Source organism: Engystomops pustulosus, chromosome 7, assembly GCF_040894005.1.
Source record: "Engystomops pustulosus chromosome 7, aEngPut4.maternal, whole genome shotgun sequence".
In the NCBI taxonomy this organism is placed as follows: Eukaryota; Metazoa; Chordata; class Amphibia; order Anura; family Leptodactylidae; genus Engystomops; species Engystomops pustulosus.
In genome coordinates, this window is record NC_092417.1 from 132,124,589 (window position 1) to 132,145,928 (window position 21,340).

At 40.6% G+C, this 21,340-nt stretch overlaps 1 protein-coding gene across 1 annotated transcript in view; it reads right to left on the reverse strand.

Annotated features, from left to right (window-relative positions):
* Positions 1 to 20,100, reverse strand: part of PYGM (glycogen phosphorylase, muscle associated) — a 42,664-nt gene extending 22,564 nt beyond the window's left edge. Inside the window, exons 1-5 of the mRNA XM_072117829.1 lie at positions 19,725 to 20,100; positions 12,068 to 12,169; positions 11,750 to 11,828; positions 9,892 to 9,995; positions 987 to 1,118 (exon numbers count right to left, since the gene is read on the reverse strand). Of these exons, the coding sequence (XP_071973930.1) occupies positions 987 to 1,118; positions 9,892 to 9,995; positions 11,750 to 11,828; positions 12,068 to 12,169; positions 19,725 to 19,967 (660 nt within the window). The 5' untranslated portion in view covers positions 19,968 to 20,100. The remainder of the gene's footprint in view (positions 1 to 986; positions 1,119 to 9,891; positions 9,996 to 11,749; positions 11,829 to 12,067; positions 12,170 to 19,724) is intronic.
* Positions 20,101 to 21,340: the final 1,240 nt, after the last annotated feature.

Below are 21,340 nucleotides of genomic sequence, written 5' to 3' on the forward strand. Positions count from 1 at the left end.
TCCGGTGACCCCTGTATATCTTCTGTGTGATCTGTCCGGCAGCGGCGGCAGGCTATATACACTGGGGCAGGGTCTGGCAGGCTATATACACTGGGGCAGGGTCTGGCAGGCTATATACACTGGGGCAGGGTCTGGCAGGCTATATACACTGGGGCAGGGTCTGGCTGGCTATATACACTGGGGCAGGGTCTGGCTGGCTATATACACTGGGGCAGGGTCTGGCTGGCTATATACACTGGGGCAGGGTCTGGCAGGCTATATACACTGGGACAGGGTCTGGCAGGCGATATACACTGGGGCAGGGGCTGGCTGGCTATATACACTGGGGCAGGGGCTGGCTGGCTATATACACTGGGGCAGGGGCTGGCTGGCTATATACTGGGAGGCTGTGACCAATGCATTTCCCACCCTCGGCTTATACTCGAGTCAATAGGTTTTCCCAGTATTTTGCGGTAAAATTAGGGGCCTCGGCTTATACTCGGGTCGGCTTATACTCGAGTATATACGGTATTTACCAGGAAGTGTCAACATGGTATTTCAAGCAGTAACTGCTAACCAGTAACATTGCTACCAGTTCTTCTACATCATTCAATTGTATTGGCTCTGCTAAGGCCACCAATACAGTTGAAAAAGGGTGGGCAAATAAAATCAGACCATCATTGTAGCTTCTCTCCAGGAAGAATGGTGGGTCAGCAGGATGACCTCTAAAGACAATGCAGTTCTGTCAATACCTTCTCACTTTTCCCACTGTTTCAAACAGCCAATGAATTGTAGCTTTAAAATAGCGCTGACAGCAGCATCCCTTAAGTTGTTTGGGACTGCATGAAGATTTGGTGGATTTGGTCCTGTTTGGTGAAATTGGAGCGATTGGCTTGAGTGCCCACAGAAAGGGCTCTGAGTGCCACCTCTGGCACCAGTGCCATAGGTTCGCCACCACTGCCCTATACTGTCAAACTAAGACTAAAAAAGTTTTTTATTATCCTCACCTGGGTATCCACCCACTGTGCACCTTGTGGGGTGTGTTGGACTTTTCCAAAGAAGTGCACAGGAATCATGTACTCTGGTCGCGCCTTTTCCCATGGGTTTCCATACCTTAGCCAGTCATCAGCCTCCTCTACCTGTAATGAATAGATGCAAGAATAATCATAGTCATAATTTGTAGAGTATACACATTAGTACAAAGAGATGGAATTGACAGTGCAAGAAGCAAATATAATAAACCAGGGACACTTACTCATAGATCCAGGCACCAAGACTGTGGTAATCTTATATGTGTTATCCATGACCTCCATCCTTTTACTATCATCTTTTAAAATTATTCTAATGAGCTAGAAGGGCTCTGTTACAGTGTACAGGAGCCCTTCCCCACACACATCATGTGTGGAAACTTCCTCTGCTGCAGTAAGATTACATCAGGCAGAGGGGGGATGGAGGGAGGGATGCTGAGGACGTGGAGGGGAAGGGGAAATTGTGAAGGGGAAATTGTTAAGAAGTAAGAAGATTACCACAGTCACAGTGCCTGGATTTAAGTGTATCATGCTTGATTTTGATGATAAATTAATGAATTAAAGGGGTTTGCCCATGAAAGAAAAATTCTCAAATTTCAATCCCCTAGTAATGTTTACACAATAAAAATCATTTTTAACCCCTTACTTTTCAATTTTACTCAGTTTATTTGCATTTTAAGAACCTATCATTCCCTAAACTGGTCAGTGTAAAATTCCAGATGCTGATGCTGTGTGCTGACAAGGTGGTTAGATTATCAGGGTCCAGATTTATACACACTTTCACTTAGATTCTGAACATTCACTGGTATCTGACACAGAGAAAGAGAGATGAGACAGATCAGAGATGAGAGATGATGAGATCCATGAGAAGCATGTAGCACATGACATTCTCAGCTCTACTATCACAGCCACAATACATACTGTCAGCTTTGCTGTGCCTCCCTCCCCCTCTCCTGGATAAAGACCTTATCTGCCTGCAGCTTGTAGGCTTATTCTCCTCATGTCGTTGCTTGCCGGCAGGAAGTCTGTGTGTGTGAGCTTATCTTGGAATGCAAGGGAGGGAGCTGGAGGCAGAGAGGAGATCAGTGCGGCGTCAGACAGGAGAACAATATTTCCTGCCTAGACTTCTGATTTATGGTCAGATCCAGGGGCAACTGAAATTGTGTACAGCAGGAATGATAGAGACAGGTTGGAATTATATCTGTGAAATGCTGCATTTTTGTTCATAAAAGTGAAGTCGAGAATGTGTTATTTTGTTATCCTGAGTATATTTAAGAATCTTGTCTTCTTGGGAGTACCCCTTTAAGTAACTGGCAGTCAAATCTACCATAGGCAAGATCTTTATGTAACAAAGGAAACTGCACTACATCTAAATAGTACTCTGTGTATTTTATCCTTTTCCTCTACCCGGCACCATTGTTGGGTTATGTCTGGACATAGCGCAGACATTCATTGATCTGTTTAATATCCTAATCCAGACAAAGAGAGAAATCCTTAACTGGCATTTCATTAACATGAATGTGTTTTCATGTAATGACAAGTCTGTACTCAGTGACTCAGAACAGCCCTGGTATCCTCCCACACAGAATATTTTGTTTCCAAAAGTTACACAACTGAATTTAAAAAAAATAGTACCATGGGCATCACATATGGTTCCCAGAATCTCAGGAGGATATATGATTACACCAAAAAGCCAAAGTCAAAGTATTTGATTTACGTTGGCTCCTTATCTATTTGTGGCACTGCAAAACATTTACTGTATAGTGGCTGTGCCATAGTACTGCAGCTCAGCTCAAACTGAAGAGAATTAGAGGTGAGATGCAGAATTTTGGTGTGGCTGCTACACAGTGAACAGTAAGTTATCAATATTGGTAATCTTCTTATATTCTTCTAAAATACAATTTTATGGAATTTACATTAATTTTGGGAGTTACATTTAAAAATATGCTAATCAGGTCGAGGTGCACTCCACTGCAAACTAAATTATACACGCCTCAATGCCTCCTGACAACTCCTACGGACTGCTTTGACAGCCGGTAAAGTCACTGGTTCTCTCTGAAAATTTTGTGCATGCGCTAAAATACCTTTCCTTGCACTGCGACAGAGGAGATGCACGAGATTCCAATAGTGATCTGTAGGCAGTGCCAGGAGGCACCGAGGTGTACATAATTTAGTTAGTGGCAGAGCCTCGAGGTGCTCTGATTACAACTCTAATTTTGATGAAAGTAGGCTGTTTTAAGATATAGTATAACAGCTGAAAACGGTCATGGGACGTGAGTGGTACACATCTACCATGGGAATATCTGACTCCGGGAACGTTTACTATTTATTGCAACTGAATTAGCTAGCAGACTAAGAACTAACCTATTGGTATTTTTCTGATACATGCTTTTTGTTAGTCTTTTATTTCTTGTCTATGTAATGGAATTTCTATTTATGCAAGTCTCTTATATGCTTCCATAGATGAACCATCGTTCACCAAAAGAACATCTATTTCCATTCTGGAAAAAGGCCTTACTGATACAAGGTTGAGAGACAAGCTCACTGCAGGGTGCAGGAAGATCCCAAGGGTATATGATAGAAAGGGCACAGATACAATATAAATATCCATCAAGAGACATGTTGCTTAGTAATCTATTGCACAAAATATGGGTTTTAAAATGTGTCAATCACACAATTACATGTAGTGCCCCACTGTGGCGGATGGTCTATTGGTCATGTAATACTATATCATCAGGTGGCACCTCTAGGCTAAGTAAATGTGGCCTTTTCTTCATGTTATAATTTAGGTTCTTGGAATATAGTGTTGTCTATGTCTATATGAATCTCCGGAGAAAAAATATGCATTGCACTCTTCTTATATATGTATTGTATATTATCTAACTTATCAAAATTATATCCAGAGCTATCTATAAAACACAGGATAATTGCTTTTTTGTATAAATTGGAGTGGACAGGTAAAAATTGATTGCTGATAGTTGCCATGGTTTCAATGCCGATGTGCACCTTGGGGAACATTAACACAAACTGGTCCATAACAAAAAAAAATGTATAATCCATAGCAACCAAAGCCATTCCCACTGTACTACAACAAAATCAAACTTGTAAACCATTTTCTTTGGCACAACTGTCATTTTTACGGTGAACCATTCAAGGACATTCTCAATATGTTACTCCTAACGCTCTCTCAGGCTTATTTGTTTAGCTGCGATCAATAAGTATTCAACTAGCCAATCTCATAATCTTATGGACTCTTGTGCATATTGCATTCCAGATCTAGGGTTACTGATTCAACAGAAAGAATATACAGCAATATAAAACATACTTAATACGGTATATAAAATGCACTATTTTTCAGAAAAGAAGAGAGAGAAGATGGGAAAGATGTGAGAGTATTAACATATTATTTTTTATTAGATATACAATAAAATAGAACAAAAATCTTGTTCTCCATGTTTGCGTAATGTGGTAATTTCTCACTTAAAAATGGTTACTTCACCATAGATTAGTGATAGATAACACATGGGAGCTGTTTCTAAGATGGGGACCCCCTTACTTATGTAATACTACCCCCTTTTATTTAACTAACCCTGGAGTTTCTCCAGCAGGTTACATTCAGAGGAATAGTGATGGTGCTCCTAGTATTCCCTAGATAGTGGCATTAGACATCTCAAACTAGAACTCCTAGCAAGTACAATGTATATATGCCACGGCTGTACACAGCAAACCCCTGCTTCTCAATGCCACTAGAATTGGTTCCCAGGGCTGGATCATAGGGGGGGCTCCCAGGGTGCGTTCCCCGGGGCCCCCACCACTTTGTCCTTATCGCCAACATTGTACTTGGCTCCCGGCTCCACGGGCCGCATCGCGCCGATGCGCCTGACTTTCGTCTATGGCAGAGTGAGGGAACAATAAGTTCCCTGCTCTGCCAATGTTGATCGCATGTAAGCAAAGATGGAGGTGCCCTGCTGCTGGTGGCACTGAGTGTGACATCACAGCGTGTGACGTCAAGGTGGCGTGACGACAGCGCCGCCTGTAGCAGGGCGCCGCCATCATTGTTTGCATCCGATATCCACCCTGACACCGCGAGGGAAGATGAGGATGGCGCACAGTGAGGGAATGATGGAAGTAGAGTACAATTTTAGTATTTTATCTAAGACTATATATAGTTATTATAGGGGGATTGAGTATATTTATTATGGGGGGTTGTATAGTTATTAATTATAGGGAGGGTGTATATAGTTATTATAAGGGGTGTATATAGTTATTAAAGGGGTGTATATTGTTATTATAGGGAGGCTATATGTAGTTATTATAGGGAGGTGTGTATAGTTATTATAGGGGGACTGTATATAGTTATTATAGGGGACTCTATATAGTTATTGTAGGGGGACTGTATATAGTTATTATATGGGGCTGTAAGTAGTTATTATAGGGGGATCTATGTAGTTTAATTGGGGGTTTGTATATACTTATAGGGGGACTGTTTATAGTTGTTATAGGAGGACTATATATAGTTTTTTTAGGGGGACTGTATTTATTTATAATAGGACTGTACACTCACCGGCCACTTTATTAGGTACACCATGCTAGTAACGGGTTGGACCCCCTTTTGCCTTCAGAACTGCCTCAATTCTTCGTGGCATAGATTCAACAAGGTGCTGGAAGCATTCCTCATAGATTTTGGTCCATATTGACATGATGGCATCACACAGTTGCCGCAGATTTGTCGGCTGCACATCCATGATGCGAATCTCCCGTTCCACCACATCCCAAAGATGCTCTATTGGATTGAGATCTGATGACTGTGGAGGCCATTTGAGTACAGTGAACTCATTGTCATGTTCAAGAAACCAGTCTGAGATGATTCCAGCTTTATGACATGGCGCATTATCCTGCTGAAAGTAGCCATGTGATGTTGGGTACATTGTGGTCATAAAGAGATGGACATGGTCAGCAACAATACTCATGTAGGCTGTGGCGTTGCAACGATGCTCAATTGGTACCAAGGGGCATTTTTCCAATCTTCTACTGTCCAATTTCGATGAGCTTGTGCAAATTGCAGCCTCAGTTTCCTGTTCTTAGCTGAAAGGAGTGGCACCCGGTGTAGTCTTCTGCTGCTGTAGCCCATCTGCCTCAAAGTTCGACGTACTGTGCGTTCAGAGATGCTCTTCTGCCTACATTGGTTGTAACGGGTGGCGATTTGAGTCACTGTTGCCTTTCTATCAGCTCAAACCAGTCTGCCCATTCTCCTCTGACCTCTGGCATCAACAAGGCATTTCCGCCCACAGAACTGCCGCTCACTGGAGGTTTTTTCTTTTTCGGACCATTCTCTGTAAACCCTAGAAATGGTTGTGCGTGAAAATCCCAGTAGATCAGCAGTTTCTGAAATACTCAGACCAGCCCTTCTAGCACTAACAACCAGCCACGTTCAAAGGCACTCAAATCACCTTTCTTCCCCATACTGATGCTCGGTTTGAACTGCAGGAGATTGTCTTGACCATGTCTACATGCCTAAATGCACTGAGTTGCCGCCATGTGATTGGCTGATTAGAAATTAAGTGTTAACGAGCAGTTGGACAGGTGTACCTAATAAAGTGGCCGGTGAGTGTATATAGTAATTATAGGGTGGCTGTATATAGTTATAAGTGGTGTATGGTTATTATAGGGGGCTGTATAGAGTTTTTATAGGGGGGTGTATATAGTTATTATAGGGGGCTATATATAGTTAATGCTGTGGGACTGTATATAGGTAATGTCGGGGGCTGCATATATATTAGAGTTGGATCCCTAACCCTCAAGCACCCTCCCATTTATCTGATGTGCACTAATACCTATTGAAAGGGGGCTGTATGTAGTTATTGCTGGGGAGCTTTATATATTTATTACTGAGAGCTGTATATAGTGATTACTGGGAGCTGTGTACAGTGATTGCTGGGGGAGCTTTATACAGTGATTACTGGGGGCTGTATACAGTGATTGCTGGGGGAGCTGTATATAGTTATTGCTGGGGGGAGCTGTATATAGTGACTTCTGGGGGAGCTGTATATAGTGAATACTGGGCGCAGTATATAGTGATAACTGGAGAGGCTGTATATAGTTATTGCATAGGAGTGGTATATAGTGATTGCTGTTCCCTATCTGGACTACATCCAATGGGGGCCCCCACCATATTTTGCACCCAGGAGCCCCCACCAACCTTTGTCCGGCCCTGTTGGTTCCAGACAGCAGCATGAGGCAGAGCGAGTGCAGCCCAATCATGTGGTGGTGAAGTGGAGAGATCAACTGACTCTCCCGCACCACAATTACATTGGGTTTGAACCATTAACTATCAGACTATTTCGGGTAAGTGCAAAACTATTACAGCTAGGCCTAGCCTACATCAAGAACCTAACGTTCCCGACATACATTTCATGAGAAGACTTAGTTTCTTCCTGGGAGATCCAAACGTGGAGAAAAAGATTAAGCACTATTTTATTATATTTCTAATAAAAGTTACGGAATATTTTAATACACTCACATTGGTGGTATACACCGGTGACCAGTGGCCAGTTGCTGTCATTTTTTTCAGTACTATAAAATGTGCTATACTCACAGATGTTTATTCCAGGCATATGTTACTTCTGAATTAATAACTACTGTGCTAAATTCTATCTATAAAGTAAATACATGCTGCAACCTGTTTCAATTTCCATGTATTAGGTAATAGGTAACTGTAATTAAAGGAAAAAGTTACATGCAAAACATGTGAAAGAATATTGCTGGGAACTTCCTGTCCTTATATCTTAATGTTTCATGCCCAATATGTGTCCATTTCTCTATATTGGTATTCACTATATATTATATTGAATGTGATAATGTTTCACAAGCAGATGTCAACTGTACCATTTATATTAATGTTTTTTTTTATCAAATAAAACCAGAAAAAGAATTCTGCTTCTGTGTCATTGTTAGTGCATCAGACGTTTTTCAAAGTCTTCTATTAACACCATAATTATCTGAAATAGAGGAATCCTTAACTGGTATTCCATGCTTAAAATATTAATGAGCCTAAGATAGGTCATCAATATCAGATTGTTGGGGGTCCACCTCGGCAACCCGACAGATGTGATGTTTTTGGTGGCTGATAAACAGTGACTTAAAGGAAATCTGCCATCAAAGTCAAGCAGGATAAACCTTAGTCAAAGATCCAGGCACAGGGACTGTGTTGATTAGAGATGGGTGAATTTGCGTAAATTCTATTCGACCCTGTTCGCGGAATTTTCAAAGAAAAATCGATTTGAACCGAATCGAATCATAAGGAATCACAGCATGTGACGTAACGGTACGTCACATGCCGGGTGCATGGAGAGGGCTCACGGGCTGAGCCCTCTCCATAGCCAGTAAGTCTTTGCTGCATATTGCACACAAAGGCTTACCGTTAACACCCGCGGTCGGTGCTAGCTGCCGGCAGCTTAAAAAAAATGGCTGCCGTCTTGCCGGGGATTGTCCCTCCCCATGACGTATACAGTGAGGGACACTACCGCCATACAGTGAGGAACACTACCTCCATACGGTGAGGAACACTAACTCCATACGGTGAGGAACACTACCCCATACAGTGAGGGACACTACCCCCACGCAGTGTGGAACACTACCGCCATACAGTGAGGAACACTACCACCATACAGTGAGAAATACTACCGCCATACAGCGAGGAACACTACTGCCATACAGCGAGGAACACAACTGCCATACAGCGAGGAACACTATTCCCATACAGTGAGGAACATTACCTCCATACAGTGAGGGACACTACCGACACACAGTGAGGAACACTACCCCCATACAGTAAGGAATACTACCCTCATACAGTGAGGAACACTACCCCCATACAGTAAGGAACACTACCTCCATACAGTGAGGAACACTACCTCCATACAGTGAGGAACACTACCGTCATACAGTGAGGGACACTACTGACACACAGTGAGAAACATTACCCCCATACAATGAGGAATACTACCCTCATACAGTGAGGAGCATTACCTCCATACAGTGAGGGACACTGCTTCCATACAGCGAGGGACACAACCCCATACAGGGAGGAACACTACCTCCATACAGTGAGGAACACTACCTCCATACAGTGAGGAACACTACCTCCATACAGTGAGGGACACTACCACCACACAGTGAGGAACAGTACCCCCATACAGTGAGGCACACAACCCCCATACAGTAAGGAACACTACCACCATACAGTGAAGGACACTACCACCATACAGTGAGGAACACTACCGCCCCACAGTGAGGAACACTTCCGCCATACAGCGAGGAACACTACCCCCATACAGTGAGGGACACTACCGCCATACAGTGAAGAATACAGCCATACAGTGAGGGACACTCCCCCCATACAGTGAGGAACACTGCCTCCATACAGTGAAGAATACAGCCATACAGTGAGGAACACTACCCCCATACAGTGAGGGACACTACCGCCATACAGTGAAGAATACAGCCATACAGTGAGGAACATTACCCACATACAGTGAGGAACACTACCCCCATACAGTGAGGAACACTACCCACATACAGTGAGGGACACTACGACCATACAGTGAGGAACACTTCCCCCATACATTGAGGAACACTACCCCCAATTCTAAACAAATTTAGCATCGTTAGAATCAATTCGCCCATTTCTACTGTTGATGTTCCTGTATATATTATCCATGGGCTCTTTCCTTCTAAAATCTACTTTTAAAATTATGCTAATTAGTCTGAAGGATTGTGGATGGAGTTACCAGTACCACTCTGTGCTGCAGATACATAGACCGTTACAGCGTGCATTGAGTACTTCCCTTTCCCACTGTGTGAAAAAACTTCCTCTGTAACAAACCTGCCAGCCATTGGATATCTTCTGGTTGAAAATTCCAAATTCATATCGGATTCCATAACCATATGCAGCCAATCCAAGGGTGGCCATGGAGTCCAGGAAACATGCTGAGAAAAATATGGAAAGCACATTAATTTAGCTGTAAAAATAATTAATGTTGTATTTTCATGCATTAGTTGAAGTTTTTCTTTTATTTTTGTAGATATCCACATGTGCAAACCATCACACTGGTATATTCGATTAATGTCATTTTTCACAACTTCCCTGGCAGAAAGCAGAATAGAAATGGTTCAGAATTTGTACATGCATGCTTTAAGGGACATCTCCCACATGGATAATGGTTTTTAAACCAAGCACACTGACATGCTGGTGTGTGACATATAAGTTAATGGATCCTGAAGCCCCCCAGGCTCAGTTGCATAATTTTTAAAACACTTTTTCTTTAAAAACAAGGGCATAGGAAGCTTAAAAAAGAGCAGATCGTGCCAAAGGGGACACACACCAGTATGTCAGTGTGCTTGGTGGTAAGTTTACTTTGATGGTATATTCATTTACAACAATGTTATTGTAATCGTATTGTAAAAGAGGACACACTTCATAAAGGTTAAATATTCTCAAGCATATTATTATGACTAAAATGAATGTAGATCATATGGATATATATTCCTAAATGAATGGGTAATAATCTAATAGCCATTGATGCTACACTAAGGGATTCCAGGAAACATGAAAGAAAAGTTTTCCAAGATGGAACAAGGAAAACAATGCCTCTTTTGCTACCTTGTAGGACAACTCACAGCGCTGTCTACAGTCGGGAATCTGTTCATTCTGAAATTGTTACATTGGTTTGGCTTTAATCCTGCATCATGTCATTAGGCATCCTGAAAGTCATGCTTGATGTTAAGGGGCTGTCTTACAAGGTAGCAAAAAAGGCATTTTTTTTCCTTGTTCTATCCTGGAAAATGCATTTTCATATTTCCCAGAATCCTCTAGTGGAGCATCACATGCCTGCAAGGAGACCCTAATTGACAAAGTCAAAAAAAGGGGAATTGTAACTTATCAGGAGGGTACACAATCAACGTGTACCTTCCTCTGTGTCTTTGTTTCCAAGAACCGATAGTGATGATGTCACATTCACTGTGCACATGAAGTCTGGACCAGTCCCTAATCTCAAATGTGTCTAGTCTAGATGTCACATGCATAAGGAATGGGACATCATCATTAATGACAGGACTAATGTCGGGAACAGAAGCGCCACAGAACAGATTGTTGCCCATGGGCCAGGGATGCCCTCCAGGGGCAATAAGTTGCAAATCTCTACTTTGCAATATTTGCAATGATTTGTAGTGCAAAGCTTGATATCTTCTCAAAAATCCAATATGTGGTCATTTCAAAGAGTGTTAGCTGGTTCCTGATGCCACAATACTACTATGGCCCGGGGGAAGAGGGGAGGGTACAGCAGGGCATCATCTGCATCACATGTGCATTACAAAGTCATAAGTGACGTGTCTGTTGTGTGTGTATGGGATTTAATTTTCTCTAGAATTTCTATTACTGAATGTCTGCCCCATAAATTTTAATGGGTATGTTTCCACAGTATCCACATGAATTTCTGCAGAGCCCTATATAGTGAATATTTTGCAACAATTATTTTTAACAAATCTGCCACCTGTAAATGTACTCCAATGCTACTTGTAGAAATTCGGTATTCCCTTCCTGTCTTATGATCTTCTTTGACCTTAGAGCATTTTATACTTTTCCCAGTATGTACAACACGAGTGGCACTATACAGCAATTGTTACAATAAGCCTCCAACCAATAGAATATTTCATTGGTTATACAATATGTAATTCATACGCACCTGCCAGTCTTCCTAGACCACCATTTCCTAGGCCAGCATCTTCTTCAACTTCTTCAAGCTCTTCCATGTCCAATCCAAGCTAAAAAGAGAAAGAAACAAAACTCTCTTTATATTGTATATGTAACACCACACATAAATAAATACCATAAACACCACTGTTTCATTCTAAAGCACCTTCTAGAATTAGAAAGTAATGCTGCAATGTATTCTATATCCAGGTGGTAACAAGCCTCGTGGGACTTGACACCATATTACAACAGATTTATTATATACAGTGTGTAGTGTTAGCATGTAGAGAATGTTAATCATGATATGTACCTGATATGTGGCCTCATCACAGGCATTTTCAAGGCCCAGATTTACCATAGTATTCTGGAGTGTGCGGCCCATGTAAAACTCCAAGGAGAGGTAGTAGATTCTCTGTAATACAAAATTGCAAGAAACACATTAATAATGGTACCAGAAAATTATCCAGAATTTAAAGGACACCTACCACCATTGTAAACCAAGCACACTGACGTACTGGTGTGTGCCCATTCTGACAGGATCCACTCTTCTTTAAGCTTCCAATTTCCTGGTTTTTAAGAAAAAAAGGCATTAAAAATTATGCAAATGAGCTCAAGGGGCTCCTGGCCTCAATAACACCTATGGCGCTCCTAAGGCTCATTTGCATAATTTTAATAGCCTATTTTTTGTAAAAAACCTGGGCATAAGAAGCTTAACAAAGAGTGGATCCTGGTGGTAAATGTCCTTTTAAGTCATGTATAACTATTGTTAAGTAACATTGAGGCATGAATGAGAAAAGACTTATACTTATTGCCCTATTGACACAGATCTTTATCTCGTATTATAGACGTTCATAGTTAGTATGTTGGCATTCTACATTGGTTGTGCAGGGCACCATTTTTGTATTTAAATGAATGAGAAAAGACTAATTTCTGTAGTACATATTATTCTCTATATACATATATATACACTGGAGATCAAAATTAGATAACACACAATTTCCTAATTGTCAAGGTTATTGAGTTGCGCTATGTGGAAATATCCTAACATGTGTAAAATGGCAGTATTTTTAGCTTTTATGTATTTTAAAGCACAGAAATAAAGTATAAATTAGATTATTGTAACAGAACACTGATCCAAATTAGAGAACACTTTCAGATACCTGGAAGATATTCGTGTTAATCTGGCACCTGGTGGTAATTTCATTAATTATCTGATAAACCCTATTTAACAGGCAGTCTAACATTCCAGTTTTCACTGACTCTGGAAAAATAGTTTGCCGTTCCGAAGTGACTGAAACCCTCCGGAAGCAGGTTGTTCAAATAAAGGCCAAAGAGGTGACCCTATCAGCCACAGCAAAAGAATTAGTCATTCCAAGTCCGTGAATTGTACAATATTGCATCTTTATAATGTCAAAAACTCATTAAAGTCCCCCAAGAAGACTGGTCGCCCTCCAAATACAAATGCAAGAAAAGACAGTATAATGCAGACATTCTCCATTGTTTAAACACTGCAGCGGGAGTTGCTTGCCAGTTCAGCACTGAACAGGGTCAGGATCTGTCCATCATATAAGGTCTCAATGTTGCAGTGACCATAGAATCAAAAGGTTAGACTCACCATTCACACACATAGGCTGCATTCACACAGCCGTATATATGGCCGTTCCGTACCCCAGGAAAAGATAGGACACGTCCTATCTTTTACCGGAATGCGGCGCCGTGCCCCATGTTTCTCTATAAAGAGGGACGGGGATGAGCTGTATTCACCCTCTCCTCCTCTCTCCGGCACACGTTAATGTGAATGTAGCCATTGACTGTAAGCTCTTGTGAGCAGGCCGCTTACTCCTATTGTTCCATATGACTTTTTGTATGGGGGTGAAGGAAGTATAATGGTTTGGAAATGTTTTCTGCAGCAGGAGCTACATGGCAGAGAGAATGCAAGTGTGTATCAGAACCTTCTTTAACAACAATTGGTTCCTTCTTTGCATTCAACTCAATCAGCCAGTAATATTCATGAAGAAAAATGCCCACTGTCACACAGCAAAATGAATAAAGCAGTTACTTGAAACAGAAAACATTGAAACAATGGAATGGCCACCCCAGAGTTCTGATCTAAACCCAATGGAAAACCTCTGGAAAATCCTTGGTGACCAAATTATGGCCAAGAAACCCACACCAGTCACAGAACTTTAGAAGAGACTGCAAGAAGAGGGAACCAAAATCCCACCAGAGATGTGAGAGGGCTCATTTACCCAGCTGTGTACTCACCCGGACCAGATCCCGGGTTGCACAGAGTGAAAAGTAGTAGGAGGGAGGGGTGAGTGCTCATCACCCCTATTCCTCTTTAGGCAGAAGAGCGGCCTTGTGCGTTCACGGTGACCGGGAGCCATTGAAATCTATGGGGGAAATCATGCAACCTGATCACGGCCCCCATTGCAGCAGTGTGAATGAGGCCTGAGACCTGTGCACTTCCTTCTCAAGGGTGATTGCTGTAACCTTCAGAAAATGTAATTATAATATTTCTCTGTCTACAGTCATTGCTGTTTTCTAATTGAGATCATCGCATTTTTTTCCCAAAATAAAGGTTTTATGTTGATATACTTTAGATATTTTCAATGTTACAGTTGAGTACCCCTTAAAAAATCCATCAAATGTTTAATGGAGGTTTTATTATATCTGAAAAAATCAAGTGCTCATAAATTGCTCTCTAAATTGACATGACAGTATAAGGTATGAAGGAAGAAGTTGTTACATTAAACATGGAAACTGATCCCAGAATTCTGCGCTAAGATTTATAAAGCATTGTCTGTAAATGTAGCATTGACAGACAGCATAAATTGTTATGTTCAGTTGAACCTTTTGCCTGGCTTATGCAGTCATTGCCTAATCCCAGTTCCCTGTTTGTCATCACACACAAAGCTCTGATCAAACCAAAGTGTGAAAAGGATAAATTACCCTGACAAGTGATTTTAAGACTTAAGACTTGCTTGGTATATTCAGCCTTCTAAGACTTCTTGTAAGATTCACTTAATTCAGTCACAGCAAATCGGAGGATCTGAGGTCCATGTGACTAACTATGATTGCAGTGCTTCTGTTAGTTGCCTGCTATATAGATTTTTCTTCAAAATGTCTATCAACATTATGAGGTGACCCAAAAGCTAAAGGTTCGCTAGACTGATTAGATATTTATTGCAGAATTTCACATTACAGTATTACATAGTGGGGCACACGATCGGATTTTGGCGCAATCACGCAGACTTTCATGCGACACAAATCAGGGGGCATGGCCATCTGACAACCCGACTGATTCGGACTAAGCACAGGATTTAAAATTCAAAATTTAAAATGTGTCGCAAGCAATGCAAATACACCGGAAAGAAGAAGAAGGTGAACTCCAGCGGACCTCAGAGGGGAAGCAACACATGCAGGATATCGGGCGCACAATCTTGGTGAATCGTGCTGGACTTCATCCTCGTCGAACAGTCCGGATCGGGATCGCAACAGGACCGGGTAAGTAAATGTGCCCCATTGTCTGGCATTTTATTCTTGTTTGGTGGTTGTAGGGGATGTACAAAGTCCTTCACAATTCTGGTATAAGAAACCTTATGAGAATTTTTTCTCCCGATATTTATACAAGAAAGTATAGGGAGACATTGGGGCACATGTATCATAATTCTATCTTTGTCTGTCTGTTTTGGGGGACTTTTCTTCCCTTATTTGCTGGTCAGATGTATCTTAGCAGTTTTGCCTTATTGATTCATGTGGCGTTTTAGTGAATGTGCGACTTTTTAAAACAGGCACCATGAAAAGTCTCAAAGTTTGATACATGTGCCCCATTGAATTTTTACACTGCTCATGTCTGTGATAAACAGAAAGGTAAAAAGGAAATTTTGTGCCTGTGTTTTTACGAGGCTACAATAAATTCTATTGTATTAGAAAAACCTCAAAAAGTTGCAATTGCCTAGTCGTGCGCCACTCCTTGTATACCAGAATGGAATGGAATTGACCGCTATGGGGGCCCCTAAAGCCAGTTGTGTACATGTAGCCTTACAAAAAGAGGGTTTTACTCTTTGCAGTGTTGTAATGGACAACATTTAAACAGACAAAGAAATTGATATACATATTTCATATTCTATATGTTTTTACTGACTCTATTGTATAAGGCCTGGGTTGTGCGTCCCATATTCTGTAAATGATAAAAAAAATTAAATGTGTTTTTTTTTTTAGTGTGGGGGCCTCCAATTGGGGAGTTGCAAAAGGATTCTAGGATTTCCAAATTTCTTTATGTTGATTCCTCCTGGATCTTGGGGTATCCCTACTCTCCAAAACATGTTTTAGAAGCATTGCTTGATAGTGTAAAGATAAATCTCCCTATAGTTTTTCCTAACTATTTTATATTTGCTGAATGGAATGTTCTGTATATAATTTCTGTAATATTGGTGTTTGTATCCACTTTTTTTATCTTAATCGATAACTGTATTCATTGAATCCATATTTAATGTCGACATCATAGGCACCTAAATGATCATTTTTTGATAACCCCTATATAATTCTCTTAAAATACGGTTTTGTTAGGCCTCATGTACACCACAGTATGCATTTTGCAAGTTTAGACTACATTGCTGTATCCGGTAGTTGAATAATGCAATTGATCTCTTCACATTCATCTTCTCTTGATTTCTGCAAAAACTGCTGCAAATCCATGCAGGTCACACCCTCCCACATGACCCGGTCTCCTGGGCAACCCATTGCAAAAATGGGTCACATGTGGTGGACAACGGAGTCCCACCTTATGCAGCCCATTTTTTTCCAGTTCCAAAGACCTATGGAGTGCCGCAAAAACATAAAATGTTCTCGTTGTGGTGATACAGCTATTTCACATTAAATATTTTCCGGTGGCCTTTTTTGCGTCTAAAAAAATGCCCTTTTTTAGAGGCCTTAGGCTAAATGTCTCATATGCATTTTATATAGCAATCTCACATTTCAATGTTACTTAATGTAGTTATATACACTGCTGTTATTTTCACAGGTCCTTTATCTGTATGTGAGGTTTTTTTTAAGCAAATCTTATTTCTGTCCGTATTTGTGAACTGTCTTCCATAGGAGTCTATAGAGATGTGAAAAATACTGACGCCAAACAGGTGTCATCCACATGCTATCCATATTTGTGGATCGGTTGCTAGGTAACACAAAATCAAGTGACCTCAACAAGCCAATAACACAATTTGCCAGCCTTCTGTATTTTATAAGGACCTTAAATCAGTTGGACACATACATATGGTTTACACAAAACCAGAACACCTACAGAGGACGAATTCAGGAAAAGGACCCGTTGTTTATAACCCATATAAAACTATATCCTGTGTGCATGTAGCCTTAGGTAGCAGTCTTGGAGTGCTGTGTGATTATATCTTTGCGTGTATTGTTAACCGCATCAGGACTGTGAAAAATGCATTTATATTCCAGGATTGTACGAGGATTCATAGCATTCTGATGTGATTATGTGTGAGATTTTCAATGTGAAGCTGCACTACCCCTTTCCCCTGAGTAACTGCTGCAGTATTGAAACAGAAACAGCTACAGTGACTTAGAGCAGATAGGGGCTATGCTGCATTCAGTGGATGATCTCACACACCAGAGCACTCTGAATGAGGTTTTCAAAAAGTTATGGTTACACAGATCTCTAGAGCCAACACCTAAAACTGTCTGCAGCTTTGTGTGGTCACGACTTCTGATGCATTTCATAATTAAAGTATGTAACTATGTAAATTTTTGGCGAAAATTAAAATTAATCTATCAAGCTGTGAATTCGCTCCCCTTTCTGATTCTTGCACACTTTCATAAAAGTGACATAAGGGTCGGGAAATTCAATCCATTATGGATACAAAGATCCTACATGTTTTGCAGTTATAGTTTTTCAATTCCATAAAATGACTACAAGGAATAATGTGATATTGCCATAGCATTCTCCAAAATTGCTGCTTTTTTCGAAGCCATAGCTTGCTTTCACCACAAGGGGGAGTCTGGTGCACGTGAATTCATACATTTACAAAGAAGTTGCAAGGATCTTTATGCAGTGAAGATCCAGGATATTTCTATGATATGAGAAGCATCATCTACCACAGCAGCTTTATGTTCAGCCTCTGCATACATCATGCCACTGCTGCACAGTTATCTTTTGAGCACTGCCACTGTACTACATGAACATCATCAGCTGATATACACTGCTGTATTTACCAGTATAGAAGACACATTAAAGATATAAAGGAGACTATCAGCCCAGAACTGCTAACCCCAACATATACAACAAGATCAGGGTACCAACGGGCTGTTATATTTGTGAAGAGAGGTGCCTACGTCTATGGGGTCCTGCCTCTCTTAGTTATACCCTGTGTAGATTATTGGCATAATCTTATTACCAATTTCTAGGATCTTAAAATAAAAGTCTCATAAATTCTACAATACATACGTGTTTGTGTTATAGAAGGCATATCTGTACCATAAACGTTATTAACTACCCCAAGGTATGCCCTTTAAAAATGTGCCAAGAAAGAATACATGTTCTGAAAATACCCTAAAAATATCATTGAAAATATTAAAACACAGTGGTGAAAAGTTCTTTTGGTCAAAAAATTATGGCATGAATGGGTAATGGGACTATCCATGAAAACAAATAAATATAAATTAGCAAAAGACTGGGGGTGTTTGGAAGTAAACATTGTGGCAATTTAAAATGGTTACAATCCTAGGTTGAGTGAGGAAGTAATGCTCCAGAACAGCATGAAGAATACAGTCGGACGGCCTTCCTCAAAAGTCAGCGGATATTTCTGCATCAGTAGCTAGTGGAACAGCCAAGATGATAAGTTGCTGTCTCCATCCATTTTATTTTTTTTTCAGTCTAGAAGGTGGCTACAATCCCACTTTAATCTCAGACAGCAGAAATGCTCGGTACATCCCTGTGTTTGTGATAGGGGTGTTAAAATGTGAGACAGAGACTGAAGACAAAATTAACAACGTAAATTGACAGAATATTTATTCAAAGAGTTGGTCAAGGGTTTCTTCTGGACAGGGGCTGTCTACCTTTCCTTTGATATTATCTTTAAATGCATTAACCCTATATTACATGTAGGAATATATGCAATCCTTATTGCTTGGATAATCTTTACCACAAGATTTTGACATTTTTTGCAGAAGGAATTTTAGTAGCTTTGGAATTTGGTAGTTTTGGGAAGGGCTCCAGTTTCAGGTGGCTGAAAAGTAGCTGAGAACATTTGAGAACGTTTGTTACGTTTTCTCCCTTATATCTTTGGAGTCCTGCAGTATTCCATGTTTTAATTTATTGATGGACTTCTGGTCACAGTTCTGGGCCTGCACCTAAGCAATTTTTCTTTTTTGCATTGTGGTTCTTTTTTCCTTATCTATGGATCTTTAGATGCCTTCGATATCATATGTCAGAATCTATTATATCATGACTGCTTGGATAATCTTAAACACAAGTTTTTAAAATTGTCTGCTAAAGGAATTTGATTTGCTTTGGAATTCTGTATATATAGCGACCACAGTTCATTATGCAAATGTCTACACTTTACACATAGGGGATATACAATGTGATTAAGACAATTGGAGAAAGCCATGTATTGTTTAGCCTCATAAAACAATCCTATTTTCAGTAATTTCTAAAAAAAAATCTGCAATGCAATCCCCGGGGTGATAGGTTCTGTCACTGACATCTGTATAGAGCCCAGAACAACCCCTAGAGCACCTGACCTGTCACTATCACACTTATTACAAACCTTGATTTATTTCACTTCTAACCAGTTAACATACAAATTACCTCATGTATTGAATATTTCTTTCTTATCACCACACGTTTATAAAATAATTATTTCTGACTTTCCCTTTAAACTTTAAAGGATTTATGTAACATTCAGCAAAACATCTGCCCCATGTAATACAGTGTCACTACTTACCTTAGGGTCATGTTCATAGTAGTACTGTTGGGTTCGAATCCACCGGCCCACCAAATGATCACGGACTGTGTGTGCGAGGGCAAAGTAGTAGTCACGGGTATTGGCCACATTACGATCCTTTACAAGGGTAAAGTGTAAGTGACGGTTAAAATTCTTCTTTAGCTCAGAAACATTTTCTGCTCCAGCCAAACCCCGGACACTGATCTGCTTTCTCTTCTCCTGGTCAGTAAGGGGTCTAGACATGGTAAAAGCAGGTAGAAATTTAGAAGCTAAGGACAGTAGGAATGAAGTTGGTGCAGTGCAGAATGGAGATGACAGACTTTTGAGTGCCTCACTAACTCACATTTGCTCCAAAAAGCACACCCTTACTCAGCTCCTCCTATTAAACAAAATAGCCTGTGGCAATGCAGGGCCACAGGAGACAGGATATACAGAAGGTTAAGAGGTGGTGGGAGGCATGTGGATTGAGCATACGTGCAAGGTTAGCCAAATGTACTTGTTCCACTGATGCATTTTACATTCTTGACATGATCCTGTAAAGGTGAAGGTTACAGCAAGTGTTCATGGCTTGAGTATTAGATCAAGTGTGACAGCAGAATATATGAGCAAAACTATTAAAACACAAAAATAAGAGTAAAATAAGACAGGACAAATAGCATTTTCTACTAGTTCTCTAGTAGAAGGTAACAGATGGGTTAATTTGGTTACAGGAGATCGTATTTAGTCTCTCCCTCTGGTGTTTAAATATAGTGGTGACCTTCAGCTAGTAGGATATATGTATTACAGGGCAGAAAGCATCACTATTTAGCTTGCTGTTGCCCAGTACTATATGCAGAAATCTATTTGCAGCAGAGATCTGAACCATAATTATATCATATCCAGCTATTTAAAAAAATTACCATGAATTTACCAAAAACCAGAACAGTTTACAAGAGATGTACAGTATCTACGACATATCATCCTAGAATTAAATATATATTGTACTTCTGCCATCAGCATCTACCTAGAACATCATTTACCTTTCCTAGAGCTAAGGACAATCAATAACTTTAATTGCAACACAGCAAAGCATTTGTTTCAATTTTTGCCTTCTCTCAGTGCATCAATTGCGCTTGATCATAGTCCATCGTTTAACTCTTTTTATGCCTAATTCTAGAGGTAGAGGTTACAGTGACCGACTTGGTATGTACAACATTTGGCTCTCCAAAGGTCAATGAGAGCGACACCTTGTCTGGGAGGGGGTAAGGCGATGAAGATATTACAGCTGTTGTGGGAGAAGGGAAGATGTGAGACGTGAGATGTGTAAAATGCAGTTATGTATTTCACACTGAGATATTGGAAGACAAACAAATAGCAAATGAATCAGAGAAGACAAAAGCAGAAGAAAAACATTTACAAACTGATATGTAAGTTAAAAGGAGCAGCATTGTGAGTGTAGTAAGCATACATGACATGACAGCTGCTTTGGCCTATGTGGCATGGACTATAAATACCTCACACGGATGGAAGTGAGAGATTGGGGAGTCTATGAGTGACAGGTGAAGCTGCACTAACGAAAGGTCAGAGGTGACTTGTGGGACAAAACAACTAGCCTCCACATCAAGACATGTTTTCTG